At 47.2% G+C, this 19,797-nt stretch overlaps 1 protein-coding gene across 1 annotated transcript; it reads right to left on the bottom strand.

Moving 5' to 3' along the window:
• Nucleotides 1-8,792: 8,792 nt before the first annotated feature.
• Nucleotides 8,793-19,131, bottom strand: aif1l (allograft inflammatory factor 1-like). The gene is made up of 6 exons (XM_084687675.1): nucleotides 18,974-19,131; nucleotides 18,754-18,815; nucleotides 16,685-16,751; nucleotides 14,760-14,801; nucleotides 13,957-14,119; nucleotides 8,793-11,074 (listed from the first exon to the last, which is right to left on the bottom strand). The coding sequence occupies exons 1-6, from the start codon at nucleotides 18,996-18,998 to the stop codon at nucleotides 10,987-10,989; spliced, it is 447 nt and encodes a 148-aa protein (XP_084543801.1). The 5' UTR covers nucleotides 18,999-19,131; the 3' UTR covers nucleotides 8,793-10,986.
• Between the last annotated feature and the right edge of the window lie 666 nt (nucleotides 19,132-19,797).

Raw genomic sequence — 19,797 nt, forward strand, 5'->3', positions numbered from 1 at the left:
CAAAAGAGTGCCAGCTGTTATAGCCAGGGGCAGCTCCATATCAATGCCCATGGTTTTGAAAAAGAATGACCAATAAGCTCATATACTGTAGGTGTCATGGCCAGGTGTCTACGCACTTTATTGGGAACCCCTCCTTACCGCATACTGGAGGCTCAACTCCCGCAAGTTGCACATTCAGGGAAAATGTGCAAAGCAATTGTCAGACAATGGTGGGAGGAGGTGTCTGAGGGTGTGGGAGTGTGTTTAGGTAAGTCTGTCATCGGGTTGAGACTTAATCAGGATCCGTTTTGCTTGCAGACTGACCATGTAACTAAATTCACCTTCAATCATAGGTGTGATTAAAAACAGACATGCGGATAGATACTAGACAGGAACAATAAATGAAGGCCCCATGAGTGGGAAGCCTGACCATGTGACCTACGGGGTTTCTGACGTCATGGGAGGAGGCTGGCTTCCCATTCAGCTCCAGACCTTTCGGCTTTTCCATCTCTGCCAGCGTCACATGATTCCACTTGCCATCTGGATCTTGAACACACCACTGTGCTTTGTCAAGGCAACATCGCGCATCCACAACAGAAGCACAGCGGCACTGGGTGAAATGTGTTCCCCATCATAAGATACCCAGGCTGAAAGCCTCCTCGGCCAACATTATGCAGTTGGTAATTACAGTCCAAATATGTGAGCCACATGTCGTGTGTTTCGTAAGTAGTGCTGTGCTTTAGTGTGTGGAGAAGCAGTTGTTTCTAATCACACCATCGATCAGGACGGGAGTATGAGATTGCTGTGCAGATATGAGCTGGGAGTTCACAGTACTGACACCGAGGGCAGGGAGGGGTGCTCGGGTGGCTACTTTGGATTCGACTTCTGCTCCAGAGCAACGAGATTAGAAATGGCCTGTTTTGGAGATCAGCCGGATCAACTTTCCCTAAAAATGTTGTTGGCTCCCAGGCTAGGGTGAATCACTTTTTCATCGTTCACTGAAGTCTTGACAAACATTCCCAAGGATGTCTGCCCCCGTGGCTGCGCCAGGCTCGTCTATACTTCATAAACAGACTCTCTGAAAAATGCTGTGGCTTCGGAGCGCACATCAGCGACATGCTGGCATCCCTTCTGGCACAGATGGTAACACTGGCCAGACCCGACCATTGCTTTTTGTGTCACGCTGCAAAGAAGAGCTTTCTAGGCGAAGCCACCTAAAGGTTTCATCCTAGCCCTAACACTGACCCCTGACCTGCTCCTAACTCCACTGACACACGCGCTGTCCGGTCCAGAATTATTATCGAGAATTAAGAAAACGTGCTTGTTACCTCTCTCTCTCGCTAGCTCTCTAGCGCTCTTTCTCTCGCACTCACAAACACACACGCACACTACTCACAATCGGCTAACACGCTGTAGACTGTCACAGTGCACTGTCCACACACTGCACATAGTTTAGTTTAGTTTTTTGTGCACTTGTGTTATGGGGTTAGTGCTCAGTGTGACAGTGAGGCAAGCAAAAGCGAGAACTGGGAGAAGATGTTGAACTGCTGGTTCTTCTGGGCATGCTCAGTAGCGTGGCTGGCCATGCTCTTGGCTCAGAGGTTCGTGCACCAGAGTCCCCCTAAAATCCCACTATAAATCTTGCACAGACACACAGGCACAAACACACACAGACAGAAATTCCTTGCATTATAGTATAGATATGCATTAATAACACGTCATAAGTGTTAATAATATCCGCAAGGGTAAGGGTCAGTATTAGGACTATGGCAACAATATCATCATCAGCATGACTTGGCAGACGCACAGATGAACAGGGTCCTGGTGCTTGTAGTGTTATTTGGTAATAAGGCCCCTTATAAAATGCTTCTCAACAGAAGTATGTGCTAAAGAAACTTCCATCCAACACTTATTACAAGCACCCTAACCCTCAAGTGTAACCTCGTTCATCTGTGTGTCTGCCGAGTCATGCTGATGAAGATATTGTTTTTTGAGTCATGGTATGTTTGAGTTAAACAGGAGGCGGCTAATGGTGTTTGGAAAGCTCCTAAACTGCTACGATGGACATGTGTGTCAACAGAACAAGCAGGAGGGTTCGACCTAAATCTGTCCCATCAGCTGTTCTCCCGGCGATTTACTGGTGCTCTCTCGGACGTAAACTGTAGCAGACTGAATAGAGTGAATATACCGTATGAGTAGTTATAAATATAAATCTGCACCTTGAGGAACGACACACGGCACCTTGCAATCCTAGTGTTTTTTACTAGATGAAGAACCTTGAAGGAAGACACATTCTCCCGCACCTTGTAGTGTTACATCGAAGTACTGTCTCAAGCCGCATCTCTTTTCTGTGGTCTACGAATCTGCACAAATGCAGTAGCATCACAATCAGTTGTTTGATCACGCGTGCGCTGCTTTATCTTTACAGAGTTTCATTGTGTTGGTGTTTTAAGATGGATCTGATTTTATAGCACTCTGGTTAACGTTTTTTTTTTTTTATGTGGTTAATATTGGCTGGCTGACTGATTGATTCTTGGCTGTCTTGTTGACAGGTGCGGTGGAGAAAAATGGATGAATGACGCCAAGGCACTACTAGGGTGTTTTGGTCATCATAACATTTCCACAAGCCCCCAAGCTTTCACAAGCTGGAAGGTCGATGCCTGCTATTAACTTCATCAATTTTGAAATGCGTAAATGACTTGCAGTTGTTCTGACTGTTTACAGTTGTTAAACCTCCCTAATGATTCCTTGGAGTGAAGGATCAATAAACACAATGCTGCAGTCCCAGGTAGCGTCTTGTTTCGTCTTGTAACTTTCACTAAAACCCATACCAGGTTTTTGAGTCATGTTCCTCAGCATATAGCATGGTCTATTTGAAACATACCTTTTAAGGTTGAGGTACTGAACATAATGTTTGCTTAGCTGACTGGTGAGAGAAAGCCAGAGAGCGAGAGAGAGTGAGTGGCAGAGAGTACAAATGAGAAAGAGAAAAGATTGTGTATACATGTGTGTGTGACTGTGTGTGTGTGTGTGTGTGTGTGTGAGAGAGAGAGAGAGAGAGAGAGAGATTGTGTACGTCTCATTCCCCATGTGAGTGCTGCACGTCAAACCTGTGTGTGAGTGTGTGTGTGTGTAAATGATTTTCTCATCATCAGGGAGACTTCCTGTAAGCCGTGCTCTGCTCTCCCCATAGTTTCTCTTCCATGCTCAATAACACAGCGTCGCTATGAGAGATCAGAACGGGACACGGACCATCTACCGCCACAGTCATGTCACTGCGTAAACATCACTTCACGTGGGCTGGATTAGTTCATTTGGAGTTGTGTTGAAACCCTCTCTGTTTAATATCGCTCTTAAAGACAGTCTTAATACATGTGGGGTTTTGCACAGTGTTACATTTCACTTAGGGGCATTTGAAGGATGTTAGTTCTGGAAACCTTTGATGAGCTCAGGGCATGTCAACAATTGTATGTTGGCCTGGAGAACCCAGTGAACCAAGTGGGAAGGTGTTTACATATAGTTATTTAAGCAGAGCTTTGTATGTGCTCTGTGCATAGAATCTGCAGAGAGTTTGGAAGGCAAACCCACGATGTGTGTGCAGCATTGTAGGATGGACTGCCTGGGCTCAGTGGGATTTGAACCCAGATACAACGTGCACAAGGCAAAATACAGGAACGTTCTCTAATCACCACACAGGACCTATGTTTCAAAGCTATTTACTGTAATCTCACAAAGTGATCGGATGTGAGTCATGATTTGCCTATAGAACTAGTGAAATGAGAATGATGTCGAAATAAAATATTTGACAAATGATTTCAGTAAGCACCATTAATCCAAACCCACTTATCTTTTTGATTGTTTCCAGAAAATGCTTTGTGTGTGTGTGTGTGTATGTTTGTATACAAGTGTGTGTGTGTTTGCATCTGTGTGCGAGTTGCTGGCCAGTTGAGAAAGTCTTTTGGAAACAGACCAGTCAGTCTCTGAGGAAGATAAGCCGGCATAGATAAGGTGCGATTGAGCCATTTTTCTGACAGGAGTGGGAACAAGGAGCTACTGAGCAGGGAACAAGGAAGTGTGCGTTCTCTGCTGTGCCAAAAAGACAGAGCTCCTCTGCTCCGGCCAGCATGTTCCAACATCCTGATCACTGCATGGAAGTCAGATAAGACGTCAGACGAGATGGACTGTTTGGACAGGCCTTGTGAAGGAACACACACCCCGCAGAGAGCTAAAACTTCGTCACTATCCCCAATGTGTGCGGTGCAGCACCCCATGAAGATGAACAACCATCTTCCGTGAAATCAGTTCTGGTTTATTAGACCATCAGAATTCGACATATTTCCTTTTGAGTCTGAAATACACATTTAGACGTGAGCACGATATAACAACGAAGTGAAAGGCCCTCATTGTGGAAAGATTCTTTTCTTCCTTGTAGGAGGTTTTATGGCCAAGGCCATGTCTAACGATGTGAAGCTCTTGCAAAGGTTCTGTCTTGGAAGGCCAAACTTGTGCATGCTTGGGTCTGTATATTTCCCATACTATCCTGCTATGTATTCATGAATGCTCATTCATAGCACAATACAAAACATAGGAAAATTCAGACAAATACAAGATAAAACACATACAATAACACATAACAGTCATAGTTCCACAATACACAGAAAGCATGTTCAGATATTAGCGTATAGACTAAAAGGCCAATGGTTCCACAGTCTCGAAGTGAACCTTACCGCACTCCTTCCAGGGTTCACTAGTGTTGCAATGATGCTGTTGAATGACTCAGTTAACCTACACACCCGTCTGTACATGAGATTCCTGAGTACAGCAGAACAGGTAGATACATCAACACTCACTAACATTTGACTTGCACTGCTCCATCATGGCATTTTAAGCAGCAGCCTCATGCCATCATTATATGCCACAATGACTTTCTGCATACTGCTTTTATATACTGCATACTGCCCAATATATACTGCCCACAAGTGGGCAATATATATTGGGGTTTCTCCTCTCTCCTCATGTTATGCTGAAACGTTACCTTGTCTTCCCGCCCTGTCTACCCCCTTGTCATGTTTGTGTATTAGAAACTGCAAGTGGCAGCTCAGATCTAAGACGGATTCGCGAGACCGCAGATAGAGTGCGGCTAGTCTGGTTTGTTATATGTTTTAGATCAACACTTGTATTATTGTTTTTGTTGACTTTATGTAAAGCACTTTGAGCTGCAATTCTTGTATGAAAATTGCTATATAAATAAAGTCTTACTTACCTACTTACATCTTCATTACTATAAATGTTACCAACTGTAAATGAGTTACTTTTAACACAGTTAAACAGCTCATAATAATGTTTCTGCCACAACTGAGTAATTCTTTCTGAGCCGCTGGCACCCTCATTGTTCATTGGTAACGATGTGTTACAGTTATTCATTCTCTTGATTTCTTTCCAGAAATCAAACAGGGCTATTGTATTGCAGCTTCCTTGCAAGAGAGTCAGACCTCATTGTTTTTTCGTTCGTCTTAATGAGACGTAGAGCATATTTCAATTTTGCATTTGCATGTTTCTTCTATTCAAATAATGGACCATTTTCTTTGTCTGCCTGACTCAACCCATGCTTTGAAGGCCCTTCTTGCCTCAGCATGTATCTCTTCCACATAACCATTCCAGCCTGGCTAGATTGTTCAATAAACAATTCTTTTCACTGGTCTCTCCTGATTGTAATGAAAATAGTGATGGCACTTTGCTAAAAGCGATTCCATTGAATTTCAAAGACAAATGCTGCTGTTGTTTCTTTATAATCATTGCAGAGGCTTCTTTTATGAAATTACGAGAGCAAAAAAGCGATCTCTCATTGGATGTTCTTGGTTGAGATCCAATTTTATAGAGGTGAGCTTGGAGAATCAAGCAGTTTATGACGACTGACGTCGTGGATACTAACAACACCTACGTTTTCTGCTCCATTACTTCAATGGAAAAAAGTTTATGAGTCCAAACGGAAAAACGTGCCCGATAAGCCCACCTAACGGGTCATTTATCTTGGTGGATGTCACAGTTCAAAGTTTAGTGACAACCGTACTTAGGTGTATTAATAGCGTACTGTGCATCTCTTCGGGTGAATGTGTGGGAGCTCTCTAAACACCCCCCCGTCCTCAGTGAGGTCGAGACGGGCTGGGTCGTGTCGTTTCCAGCTGCCAGCTGCCAGCTCGCTGTGGGAGCCTCTGGCACCAGCGGGGATGCACATTATCCACATCAGTCTCATGAGATTGCAGTTTGGATGCGTGATGAAAGGAACCACACAAAAACTCTCAAACACACACATGAAGGACAAAGGTAATGCTGTCGAGCCTGGCCTGCTCTCCACAGCTCCACACCGCCACTCTCTGGACATGGACGGATTACATTCTTAGGATTAGATTGCAAAAATACAACCAAGATAGAAAAGATAGTCTCTTTGAAAAATGGTAGAGACAGAAGAGTATTTAAGATTTAAATAGACACCTATATTCAAGTAACAGTAAATCTGTAAATTATACAGTCAAACAGGCTACAATTACAAGACTCTTTCAGCAGACTGTTTTCCCTCCCATGACTTAAGTGATTCTGGTTCTGGTTCTCAAACCGGGATCAAAGCAGGAGAAAGATGGAGAGGAAGGCCGGTTAGATGCAGAGATCCGTTGCAAAACTCAGGTGTGTTTGAATCCTCAGGAGTCCTTGTCAAAACAGCAGCAGTGACTCACTCATTCTGGCCTTGCGTGTTGATAAGGATCTTGATCATCAGTATGAGGGTGGCTGTAAAATGTTCCTGTTGCCTCATCTCAGGGTTTGTATTGTACCTGGAGGTGGCACAGCTGTGTGCAGGTGTGTCTAGGAAGGGGGGGGGGGGGTTGCTACAGTGTATCATTCACAGGAAGTAGTTCTATGAATTCAGACGCTGTGGTGAAATGTGTAACATCCTGATCTTTGACTGATTGCGTAGAAATGCGGGAACACAGCCACCTGCTCTGTGGTTAGACTTGAGTTCAGATCAAACGCTGACCGTCATAAATTAGCGACGACACAGGTCGATGTGTGTATTATCTGCTTGGGTTCGTGGTTAGGGCGTCCTATAAAACATTGGCACAGACAGTTATTGAGTGAACGTGTAAGCGGACAGACTCTGTTCAGACACAGTGTTTGGTGTCCAGTAGATGGCAGTGGACTCGCAGAGATGGGATGGAGTGGGAGGGACAGGAGGAGAAGACAAGAACGAGAGAGGGACGGTGGGATGGAGAGAAGCAGAGTGGGAGGGGAGGGGGAGTGTTCATGAACAGAATAAAAGGTCATAGCAGCACAGACGAGCCTCAGGCAGAACCACAGTGCCGTTTCCCTCCCTGTCTCCTGGATGTCGCAGCCAATAGGAAACGTTCGGGACTGTGAGGTCGTATCCACAAGGGACCAACGGTGAGCCAGGTAACAAGAAATTGGGAAAACAACCTGGGACTTGACGCTTCCTGGCCTTCCCGATGGAAGTCCATGTATAGTTCTTTCAGGATGAAATAATGGTTGATTCAGTATTTCCACATATAGGATTTCCCTACATAGAAGACAAGGCAGACAGAAATGTTTTTGTTTGACTGAACAGCACAAAGAAGCATACTCATCTCATTGCTTTCACCCTCCCTCACCGTCCCCTTGGTTTCGCTGCCACTAATTATGGTTGTCCTTGGAAGTTCATCTGCTCTGAAAAAGCAGGAAGGATGGAGATAATCCGAGAGGATTGGAGAGATAGAAGAGGAGAGGTCCAAGAGGCCAGATGTTGCAGGCCCACCCCTCAACAGGACACCTGCCGCAGGAAATCAGACCCCACCAGGCCTGTCTCCACCCTGACACACGCACACACACTCCTAACCTACATCTAGGAGTTACTCCTACTACAACATTACATTTTGCCAGTTTTTTTCTCCATTGAGTCTGGGACAGAGGACAATCCTCTGGCAGGTCACCTTAGAGAACACTGACAAACCATCTCGTTATAAACAGCTGATTGTTAACATCCTGATGGCATGGCTTGTTAGGGTGCATCCGCTCATTAGCTTGTTTCCCTGCAGATACAGCCCACCTGCTCCAGGTCCACGCCCAGGCTGAGCGCTCCTCTGTCCTGAGGCTGAGAAGCAGAGGAAGGGCTGGGGAGGCGAGAGGAGGCCCCCCATGTGGAGGACTGAGCTGGTAGCTAGTGTGCTTGATCTCCTTATCGGTGCACATTGTGCTCACCTCAAGTCGTCATAGTGGAGATATATACACAAACATGATTGTAATATTCAAGTTATGAATGATTCATTGTCGAGGACCTGCCGGAAAATATGCTTGCCAGTGTTCAGTTAAGTGTGTGTGTTTAACAAGATTACAGCCCCTCTTTGTGCTTCCATTCGACAGTAGCTGGTGGTCTAGTCTGAAGGACGTCTCTGCTTTTGTCATTTAAAAGAATGATCCTTTTTCTCTCCTGCCCCAGGAATTGGCTGCTATATTTTCTTTTATCTACTGTATATATAAACCACTGTGACGTTGTTGCTCATTCCTCCCGGCCATACGTGTTTAAAACTATCACACACACACACGATGCAACTAATGTTTTTGTTCCATCAAAAGGGATTATCATTCAAGCCTTTGTCCACAGATGCACTGTGAAATTAAATATGCATTACGCTTGACATTTTAAAATGGGATTTACAGGATCCAGTCCACGCATGTGTCGTTTGTGTGAGATACACGTACCCATAATGGCAAGCATACCAACTGTTTTATTACATTTCTTGACTTAAAAATGACACCAAAAACAATCATCCCAGTGTAACTGTAAAGAAGTTTAATTCCTTTGGTGTTTGGTGCACAAAAAAAACTAAGTATCTTTCAGGTGCCCAACAAAACAAAACCAGCACCTCTACTCGTTGACAAACAGATAAAAACACATGATTGACATTTTAAATACTAAATATCAAATAAAATATGAAAGTAAAATTCAAAAGCAACCATTTCATATTCCATGTTCAGAGTGAGTCAGAGGAAAAAAATTAAACGAGACAAAGACTGAGGCACAGACGTTAGAATCCACAGAGCTGGTTCTGGGCTGGCGGAACGCACTAGAAGTGAATGAGAGGGGGGGAACGCACTAGGAGTGAATGAGAGGGGGGGAAAAGGTCGCCGGGAGGAGAACGAAAAGAATGCAAAAAATAAAGAGACAAATAGGACACGAAGCAATAAGATAGAGTAACAAGACAGCTATAAGGGGCTGAAAAAGCACAACTGAGATTAGGATGTTATTCAACAGACGACAATCTGACACTGACTTCAATAGAGAAAGCAAACACTACCATAAACTAGTTCTTTAAAAAAAATATTTTTGTATCCGACTCTCCTAAAAGGCCTTTGGTGCCTTAAGCTGCTAAGATGCCGTGCTGCTTTTAAAACTGAGAAGAAAACTAAACAGTGGAAAGGTTTTAACAAATAAAGAGACACACTTTTCAGTGCTGGTGCATCTCCGCTTTCTAACCCTTCAACACCCTACCGTGTACGTGCTAGCTAGAGTATTATCGACTCAGGTTAGTCACCAATATCATCTTCAAAAGAAATTGACCTCTAAATCAATGATAATAAACACTAGTGAACAAACACCTTAAAAACTATTCTTCCCACATGACAAAAGAACTTGGATCACATGGTCTAATTGCTGAGGGAGTTTCTCCCAGGGAAACTGGGGTCCCTTCTCCACTGTGCTCTACCGCGGGTCAGTTCTGGCCCCATATTTAGGCACTTGGAAAGCGTGAGATTACAGACAATTCTGCGGACTGTCCTCGCTGCGTACAGCTGTGCCTTGAATCAGATCTCTCCAAAAACCAACATGTGCACTGACCATCAAAACCCTGCAAGTACCATTTTAGTGTGTGTGTGTGTGTGTGTGTTTTCAAATGGTTCAGGTTAGGGTGATGTGTGTGTGTGTGTGCTCTTCTCGACCTCAGCCCTATAGATCCCTGCTGAAACCCACCCAACTCTGGAGGTCTGGGGAGCGGCCCGCTCATCTGACACCTGACCTAGAGACAGCCAGCGGGCCAGACGGAGTCCTGGCAGTACGACATGTGACATCATATTCATCATCAACCACTGGTTAACTGTGCAACACGGTGACATCACTAAAAAGAACGTGGGGAAACTAACGGTGTGACGTCACGGACCACGGCTGAAAAAACTCACATGTGACCTGTTTTTTTTGTGCTCGTCTCATCATTAGCATGCTACTTTCACACCCTAACTGATTTCACACGGTAACTTGGACACCGGGTTGGGGGGGGGGGGGTCAAAGTAAACCCAACACCGTGTTCCCTTAAAACGCGTCCACAACTCACCTCACGTTGCTTAGACGGTTAATGCTACATTTGAAATGATTAAAATAACAGTGGATATACTCATTCACAATCACGTACCACTTCGGAAGAGGTGAGCCGTGGGCTCAATGCATCCTATTATAGACTACACTTACACGATCACTCGGGATACCACAAAACAATCGTCATAACAACCGCTCTGATTCACAGGACCTGACGACGCCACGGAGGGGGGGGGGGGGGGCGTACGCATCGTCATGGTTACAGGCTTAGAAACGCTAAAGTTACACAGACCTCATCTCATCAATATCACCACCAATATAAATATATACATGTATGTACAGGTCATTAAAAAAAGCAAACAAATCTGTCGTTACGTCTTCACAGCAAATATAGAACAGACAGAGTCTTCCACCCCCCCCCCCACCTCCTCCACTTTTGTCTTCCACAGGAAGGACATCCTCCCCCTTGGACTGAGGTCTTCCTGGGGGTGAGACTGGGTAAGGCTATGTACATGTCTCTCGCTCCCTCCCCCGCTCCACACTCAGAGCTGCTGCTGCTGCTGCTGCTGCTGTTGTTCAAGCTCTCCTGTGCCCCCTGGAGGTGTGGAGGTCAGTGCTGGCCGGCCCGTGGGGACGGAGGGGGGGGGCGCGGGGGCTTACGGGAGGCTGGTTATGTCCCGCTTGGGAGGGGGGCCGCCGGGTTTACAACTGGCCCCGTTAGCCTTGTCCTCGAAGATCATCACCCTGGGGAGAGGGGGCAGAAGAGGAGGGACATATGAGAGAGAGAGAGAGAGAGAGAGAGAGAGAGAGAGAGAGAGAGAGGTAGACACAGACAGACAGACAGAGACACAGAGAGGGAAAGGTAGAGCTGGGAGATGGCTTGTTGAAGTCACAGCGGCTACGGAACGATGGCCGGAGTGCGAGCGAGCGTGCGTGCTTGACAGCAGTGCCCGTCTGACCGAGCGCGGCCCCAGCGCCGTTACCGCTGCAGTGCCAGGGTAGATTAAAGATGGCTGCCGTGTCCACTCAGTGTCCGGCCAAACAGGTCAGCGCAGGGCAGAGAGAGAGACACCCCGCTGGGATCAACAAGGGGCTTAAGTCCCTTAACAGGACACTGATCCACACTGACAGAGAAGGACAGGGAGGGAGGGAGGGAGGGAGGGAGGGAGGGAGGGAGGGAGGGAGGGAGGGAGGGAGGGAGGGAGGGAGGGAGGGAGGGAGGGAGGGAGGGAGGGAGGGAGGGAGGGAGGGAGGGAGGGAGGGAGGGAGGGAGGGAGGGAGGGAGGGAGGGAGGGAGGGAGGGAGGGAGGGAGGGAGGGAGGGAGGGAGGGAGGGAGGGAGGGAGGGAGGGAGGGAGGGGTAGGATGAGATCCTGAGGGGGAATTTGGTTACAGCCACCCAGCAGAGAAATACAAATAAAAAAGGCCCAGGAAATGAACTAAAACGAAACGAAAAAGAGAGAGAAAAGGCAGAGAGACAAAAGGGCAGAGACCGAACCGAGAATGAGAGGATAGAGGCTGCAGAATAGAGGAGTAACAGACAATGGCCAGCGAGGCGTTGAGAAGGAGGGATGGAGCCGACAGCTCTATTCAGAGGCCTTGTGGGACGTCTTTCCTTTCCTGGTTAACCTCCTCAAAGCTCCGTAAGCCCTTAACGAGCCCTGATCCCATAGCGACCACACCTCCTCCCTCGGCAACTGCCATTGTGCATATTCCAGACTACATTACCCAGAGTTCTAGCTTTGCTGACCAAGATGCTGTCATGTTTCCCTGGTGCTGGCTGCTGCAATACATACATACATACATACATACATACATACATACATACATGTTGGCTCACTGCCAGCAGATAAATATGGTATTCTGCTATAATCTGTACGACCAAACACTGAGAAATATAGTACACACTACAAAATTACAGGACCATGGTATGGCCCCAAAACAGGTAAATACCAAATCTACACCATCAAACACCAGAAATACAGTACTGGTTCAATCCGGTATATAGTAACAGGTGTAATCTAAGATGAATCATTTAATTGTCAGATGGGAGTCTGACACATTAACGCCGTGATGGATTTTCCTGTGAGGAATACCTCAAAGTACCGTGCTGCGTTCTAGTTCTGAAACAGGTGCAGGTTAAAAGGTCTACATCACAAAACACAGGTTGGAAAGTATACAACAAGATGTCACAGAAGTTTATACAAGGTGCATGATGCTAAACACTTTCAAATGTTGTGCGTTTGGGCAAGAATGTGTGTGTGTGTGTGTATATATTGTTTAGTCTGTGCTGGCACTCAAATGGTAAACCCGGGAAATAAAGAGGATGAAATTGGGCTTCCACAATGGTCTGTTTGCAGTGTGTGACCCAAATAGTTTTCCTGCAATTACGGCAAAAATCTATTGTCCCTCTGCCAAACTCTTGGGCTAGTCTGAATCTCTCCCACCAGTCTCTCTCCCACCACTAGTCTCTCCCTCTGGCTCTTTCCCACTAGTCTCTCTCTCATCAGTCTCTCTCCCAACAGTCTCTCTTTCACCAGTCTCTCTTTCCCCCACCCCCCTCCTAGTAGAAAAACATCACAAGACAAGGGTGCCTCTGTAGCTCTCCAAGACCAGACTGGAGGGTCTCCAATCAGATGCAGACATTAAACACTGGAGGGCAGAAAGGTCTGAAAAGAGTGGGAGTTAGTGTGTGTGTTGGGGGGGGGGGGGTCTCAATTCACTTAGAGAGAGATTAGGCTAAAATTACCCCCACCCTCCTCCCAACTCACCTTCTCCCTCAACCCAGTAGTGTAAATAGAGCATCATGCAATTCACTGTGACCGACTGTGCCAAAGAAAACACACCTGCTGGTTTCTAAAAGGCCAGTTGGTGTGTTTGGGATCATTGAGAGATTTGTCAGGCTAAGGGTCCTGGTTTCAGCCAGGCTACCTCCCCCACATCTGGCCCACTACCAAAGCCCCCCCCACCCCCCCCCCCCCCCACACACACCCACCCAACCCCCCTCTTATAACCACAACCATGTTATCCGGTTCCTCTGCAGTGTCTCTCTGGGCACAGTGGGGCCCTTCAATACTCTTGCGGTCTGCTGGTTAGAAAGTGCCGACGCAGACTTGTCTGTTCAATTAGAACGGGGTGCTCCAGATAGGCAGGGACTCCAGGGACCTGATCCTGGATCAGAGCTGGGAAACGCCAGGTAAGTACCGGCATCCCAACGCCGGGAGAAACTAGCTGTTCGCTAGCTGCCCGCTACTATTCATGGAGTCTGTAACCATGGAGTCGGCATGTTTGGCCTCAAGCCATGGGATAAGCGATGACATCACCTGCCACCTTAAGACTTTGCTGACGCAGCAGAATGTGAACCCTAACCATGTGGGCCAAACAAACAGCCACTCTCAAAACTGTCCAGACAGACGAGAACAGCAGACAGCAACAAAGCATGCTACATGCAAAACCCAAATTATACCACACACACACACACAGGGTGAACCACGCCTGCCCAGATGACAGCACAACAGATGCGATACAAAGCAGTAGGTGGGCGGCAGTCGCAGCACGGGCCACACACACACACACACACGCACGCACACGCACACGCGCACACGCACACGCACACGGCTAACTTACAGCTTGAGGACGGCGGAGCGTTTGCCCAGCATCATCTTGACAAAGTCCCGGTAGTTGATGGTGTCGCTGCTGCCTCCTGTCACCTCTGAGATCATCTTCTTCATCTCCAGGTGGGTCTTGGGGACGCCCAGCTTCTCCATCATCCTCTTCAGGCCCATCATGTCTGACGACACACACACACACACACCGTCAACACGTATGCAAAGACACACACTACCTCCCCACAGACTGGACACATACAGGACATTACTCAACTCCTGGCTGATTGTCAAGTTCCAGCCTTTGAGTGAAGGTTAGGTGTTAGACCAACAGCTATTCTAAGACATGTTTAGCCACTAAAGCGAGGCTCTGCAGATGATGGAGCTGTCCCATAAGCCACTAAAAGGCAGTAGTTTGTGGAGGTGATTCAGCAGAGTGCTGGGCTGTGAAGAGGTCAGTGACTAAGGCCAGGTGGAGGTGATACAGCATCGACTTTCGACAGCAGTGACGTGGGCCTTTCAAGAGCGCCAGCCACCTCACAGGCAGTAGGATTTGCAACACTCCAGCTTCACATATGGCGTAGCACAGACATCTGAGACTTAACTACAGCAGAGCATCCAAAGACAAACACACACACACAGTAAAACCCACACACATCCCTAACTACAGTTCTCACGTAAGGCACAGGCAAGAGTTGCCTTCGGTACGGCATACAAGCTCAGAAACATGAACACACAGTGGCGCGCGCACCGCAGAGATGAACAAACAGTTAAGACACGCGCCAAGGTGAAATGACCCGTGTGTCGGCCGGCGATATCACTCACCTATCTCTCCCTGGTCGTTCAGGTCAAACTCGGCGTACTTGTCTGCAAAGCAATCACAGGTCAGCACAACACAGGGTTAATGTAGGCAGGGGTTGATAAGACACTGGAGACCGGCGGGGAGATGGTGGTGGGGGAGGTGAGTCACATGGCATAACACCAGCACCCTCTCCACTGCACTCTAACATCGCCCTCCCTCCTGACGGAGGAACCAACGCTTCTGGGACCGTGTCAGCAAGCATACACACACGCGTACTGTAGACACACACACACACACGCGCGCGCTCACAAAAGACTGAGACACACACAAACAAACAAACAGCTGATGATGACAGGTGTGTGTCGGCTAGCTAAGGGTCAGTCACGGCAAACTGAAAGGGTGGGGGGGGGGGGAGGGGTGAGAGACAGAGGGGGAAGAAGAAGAAGAAAGGAGAGAGGGAGGAAAGGAGGATGCGGAGAGCATCCGGTTGAAAGACGAGAGTGAAGAGAGCTTCCACATGAGAGGCTAAGACGAGAAGTCTGCAACCATGGCAACCAGCGATCACTGATTGAGGTCCCACTGAACTATGGAAAAGAGGTAGGCACAGTCTGTGGATGGATGTCTGCATCCTATTCAAAAACATGACAAAAACAAGAACAAAAAAAACTACTGTCATGTACTGTGGCATCTTTCATCCTCTTCCTTATAGCTCTCTCCCTTTGTCTCTCTCCTTATCCCTCTTCTCCTTCTCTTTCTGTATAGATCTGAGATCGTTGGATTAGGCCTGGCTGCTTCCCCTATTACAATGGTGCCTCTGTGTGTGCATGTGTGTGTGTGTGAGAGAGAGAGAGAGAGAAAGCGAGAGACAGGCCTTGAGCTCTGGAACTGTGTCACTGAGTGACCCCAGGGGCTGTGGGAGGAGACAAGGCTGACCTTGTTGATGAATTCGAGACAAACACACACACAAACACGCACGGTCTCTGAGTGGGCCTCTTGTCGTGGAACAGCCTGTCAATCATCCAGTCTGGGAGACAATCGCATCTAAACAAGTGATGTCCTCTTCCCGCCTGTCACTTTCTGCATTCCTTCATGTTCTCACTTTCCACATTGGGAGGCCTCGCTCCATTCTTCTCCTCCCCCTCCCCTCCTCCTCCTCTCCCTTTTCCCCATTATGTTCTCAGTGTCGACATGAAGGCCAAGTTCCTCACCGACAAATAGTGTCAGTCCTCTGCTCTCTTCTCTCCTCCCCTGTCCTCTGCATGTCTTTCTCCTATTCTCCTTCCCCTCTATCTGCTTATCTCGTCCACACCGACACAGCGCCAGTACCCTCTGAGCCAAGAGGAGAGGACAGCTTCACCCTGAGGTCACCAGTAGGAGTCGTCACCACCAATCCCCGGTCCATCCTTCTCTCTCTGCCTCTCTCCATAACAGTGTGACCTCAACACACACACACGCACGCGCACGCGCACACGCACACACGCACATTGTGGACATTAATCTTAGAGGAATCTGGAAAGGAATCTTCCATGAGGACGCCTCTGGGCGTGTGCTTTGCGTGTACATCTCTCCGGCTGGAAGCTGGCCTGTTATTGCAGGCGGCGGTGACTCCCTGGACTTGGACTGCAGGCTGCTCTCTCCCAGGACTCTCTGACGGTGCAACAACAACCAAAAGGAGAGACCAGCACATTCCTGCCTGGCCACGGGGGACCAGGCCTTCCAACCCACTTACAAACCAGGCCGTGTACACTTGAACATGCTCGCTCGCTCTCTCTCCCCCCCTCCCCATCTCTCACACACAGCTGTGAAATGCAACACACACACACACACCCACACTCATGGACATATGGTCTAACGCAGCCTGAGGCCTTGCCCCACTCTCGGTAACATAACACACACAAAAACAAAAACACCCACACCATCCATCTGGGATTCCAAGACAACTGCTTACTTTTGAAGGAATCTAGTTTTTCGGGCAGGTCTTCCTCATCCCGGTACTTCTGATCTTCCATATATTCCTACAGGGGGTGGGGGGAAAAAAGAGGGCATGAGGGGGACAAAACAAACAGTCCATCAGGGGGGAAAAAAGTAGTTCAAAGCCATTCTTGTGCTTGTGAAATAACCTGATACGGTCGGTTATCTCGGGCTACTTTCTGCAGCTTTTGTTTCACCACTGAGAGAAGAATGTCAACATCTCGCCTCGCAAGCAGGCTTCAACGTGGCAAAAAAAAAAAAAAAAAAAAAAACTCAAACTCCCAACTTTTGGAGTTGGTGTCACTCTGAGGCCGTCTGTCACCTGACCGCCCTAAAGGAGGAAGATGGCCCACTTGGTCTCGTTGTAAACTAGAGCAGCCCGCTAGAGACTGAGGAGGAAGCCAGAAACGCCATGGGAGCCTCATGAAAATATGATGGAGCAGTCTGCCACAGGAGACTGGTTTCTTCAGTCCCTGGAGCGAACATTGCTAGTTGGAGGCTGTCATGAGGCCATGCATTAGCATCCATGTTCAACCACTCATCTGAGATGGATTGATTTTTGCCTGGCTATAAAGCAAACTGATTTCAGGGACTTCAAACCTGAACCCGTTCTAGAACTCAATGCAGACTCAATCCAATGCATGGGCTTTAAAAGGAGGAAGGACTGGGTTACTCCTGTGAGTCTAGTTGAAAGAGTTGTGATGGTACTGAGATCTGAACCCGCGACATTAGGGTTCATTAGGCATGTGAGCCGCCATGGACCTCAGTCTGATCCAAGCCCATGTCACCGTCTTTACTGTGTGACCTCATGACTCAGGTGTTGTTGGGAGGAGGATAGAGATGCTGAAGGCTATGTCAGCCTCTTGTATTAGAATGAACATGAGAATAGGACATTTGTCAAGGACAGCACAGACTCTGCAAGTCTGACTCATCACTGCATTAAACCCTCTATCTCACACACGCGCTTATACAAGGTACTAGTGGGCAATCTGGGATAGTAAGCGCCTGTAAATGTAGGTCTCATCAAACGGAGATCAAAATAAGGGCTTCCGAAATGGAACCGGGATTACAGTTGTGTTCATCCACACTCAGCAGCATAGAGGTAGTGATGCAGAGGTGTGCAGACATTATTTATCAAGCAAAAAAAATAACTATCTCGGGCATGACCTGAAGCCTATAGTGAATACATGACACTTTCAGTTTGGTGACTAGCTACTTTTGAATTATAACTTCTAATAAATAATTTATTATTATTATTATTATTCTCATTTTCCTCATCCAATCTCCTCACAAGCAGTGAGTGACTCTCCCGATCTCCCTCTAACCACGACCTGATTTTGAGCGCTTCAAGGTTTTCTTAGAGACTAAGCCAAGCGCTACAGACAGGCTGGCATCCAGCAGAATGGGGAGACGTGGGGAGAGAGAGATACCATACAGAGGGAGTGTGGGAACAGCCCCGGACTACGCTGCGCGCCTGTTCAGCCCGCTATCCCTACACCGAAACAAAGAGCTCATTCAGCCCTCAGCCCCAACACCTGTTTCCCGTCTATACGGGATGAGGGTTCCCGAAGGATAGATGGGCATTGCCGAACAGCCTTGCGGATCTGCTTTTACACAATGTTCTGAGATTTCAAATGGTCAACATATTGTTTCCACGATTTGGGAAAGAGTTAATGTATTAGAAGATACCTACTCACGACCATGAAAGACGCAGAGCTTTGCGATAATGCTGGGCAGCACGCAACAAGTGTGGCCATCTCAACACCGGGCATGCGTAAGCATAGCCTAATTGGGTCAATGCTCGTGAAATAATAGATGTCAAATCTGATCAGGAGAAGTGTAGATAACAGCTATGCATTTTGCAGTTAAGCAGAAGAGACAGCGTTGAGGCTTACGAGACTAGAGGTCTCATTCAAAGAGCTTCCTTTGAATGAGGTTCAAGGCCAAGTGCATTCTCAACGAATATTAGGAAATAAATCACGTAGCACATTAAGGTAAAATGTATTGATTTAAAAAAGAGAGCTAAAAATTGAAGAAATTACTAACCTTGTTTATTTCGTCCAGCCTCTCCCTTTGTTGGGCTTTTAATAGTCCAAAGGTTTTCCCTCCTGCAAATAGAAAATAGCCTGTTAGCCTAATTCCATCATCTGTGCAACGCTATCCTCAATGTCGGCTCTCTTGAAACAAGAGCGGTGAGCTAGCTAGCCAGCGGTCCAAAAGATAAGACAGGAAAATGTACTAGCTACACTGGCTTGTTTGTAAATACCTTGAAGATTTTGATTCGAAGGCATCGTGGAATATGAGAAGAATATAGACAGAGAGCGAGGGTTAAAATGCCGGTTTTGCTGTCTTCAATCTGCTTCCCTTCGCAAGGCAACGGGGGCGGTTGCGTGTAGTTAATGGCACACCAATAGTGGGTCAACTAACTGCTCACACACCAAGTGGAGTGATGCTTTATGGCTCGCCAGGAATGTCAGTAGCTCTCTGTCTCCCTCGTGTGGAGGTTTGTGGAACAGCCCAGTTCGTCAGCTTGAACTGCTGGACTCAACCATAACAAGCCCATCATGTCATTAATATCCGAACCAAGGGCGCAATAAAAAAAAACATGCAATAAAAAGTGCAATGGGTTCTCTTGAAACAGACCTAGCTACCCAGTATTAAGCAGCAAGTCCAGACAATTACAGAAAGTCATGGGACACTCCAATGACATCGCTGCTAATTGTCATTTAGTTCGATGTGACATTTGTGTTGGTTAGGGGCAGTCTTTAAACCTGATCCCCAGGGACCCCCCTTCCTGCATGTTTTAGATGTTTCCCTTTGCCAACACACCTTATTCAAATAAATGGATCGTTATCAGGCTTCTGCTGGGTTTGTTGACGACCCATTCATTTGACGCAGGTGTATGGGAGCAGGGAAACATCTAAAACATGCTGGGTATCCCTGATGACCAGGGTGGAAGACCACTGGATAGGGGTTAGATTCACGTATTTTCTCAAGTGCAAGGGATTTGACTTAACACCTGAACTTTCAAGGGATGTCCTGATCTTTGATCTCATTGGATAACAAACATTTGTCATCCCTCTTTTCATA

Source organism: Hypomesus nipponensis, chromosome 22, assembly GCF_054491055.1.
Source record: "Hypomesus nipponensis isolate SF chromosome 22, ASM5449105v1, whole genome shotgun sequence".
In the NCBI taxonomy this organism is placed as follows: domain Eukaryota; kingdom Metazoa; phylum Chordata; class Actinopteri; order Osmeriformes; family Osmeridae; genus Hypomesus; species Hypomesus nipponensis.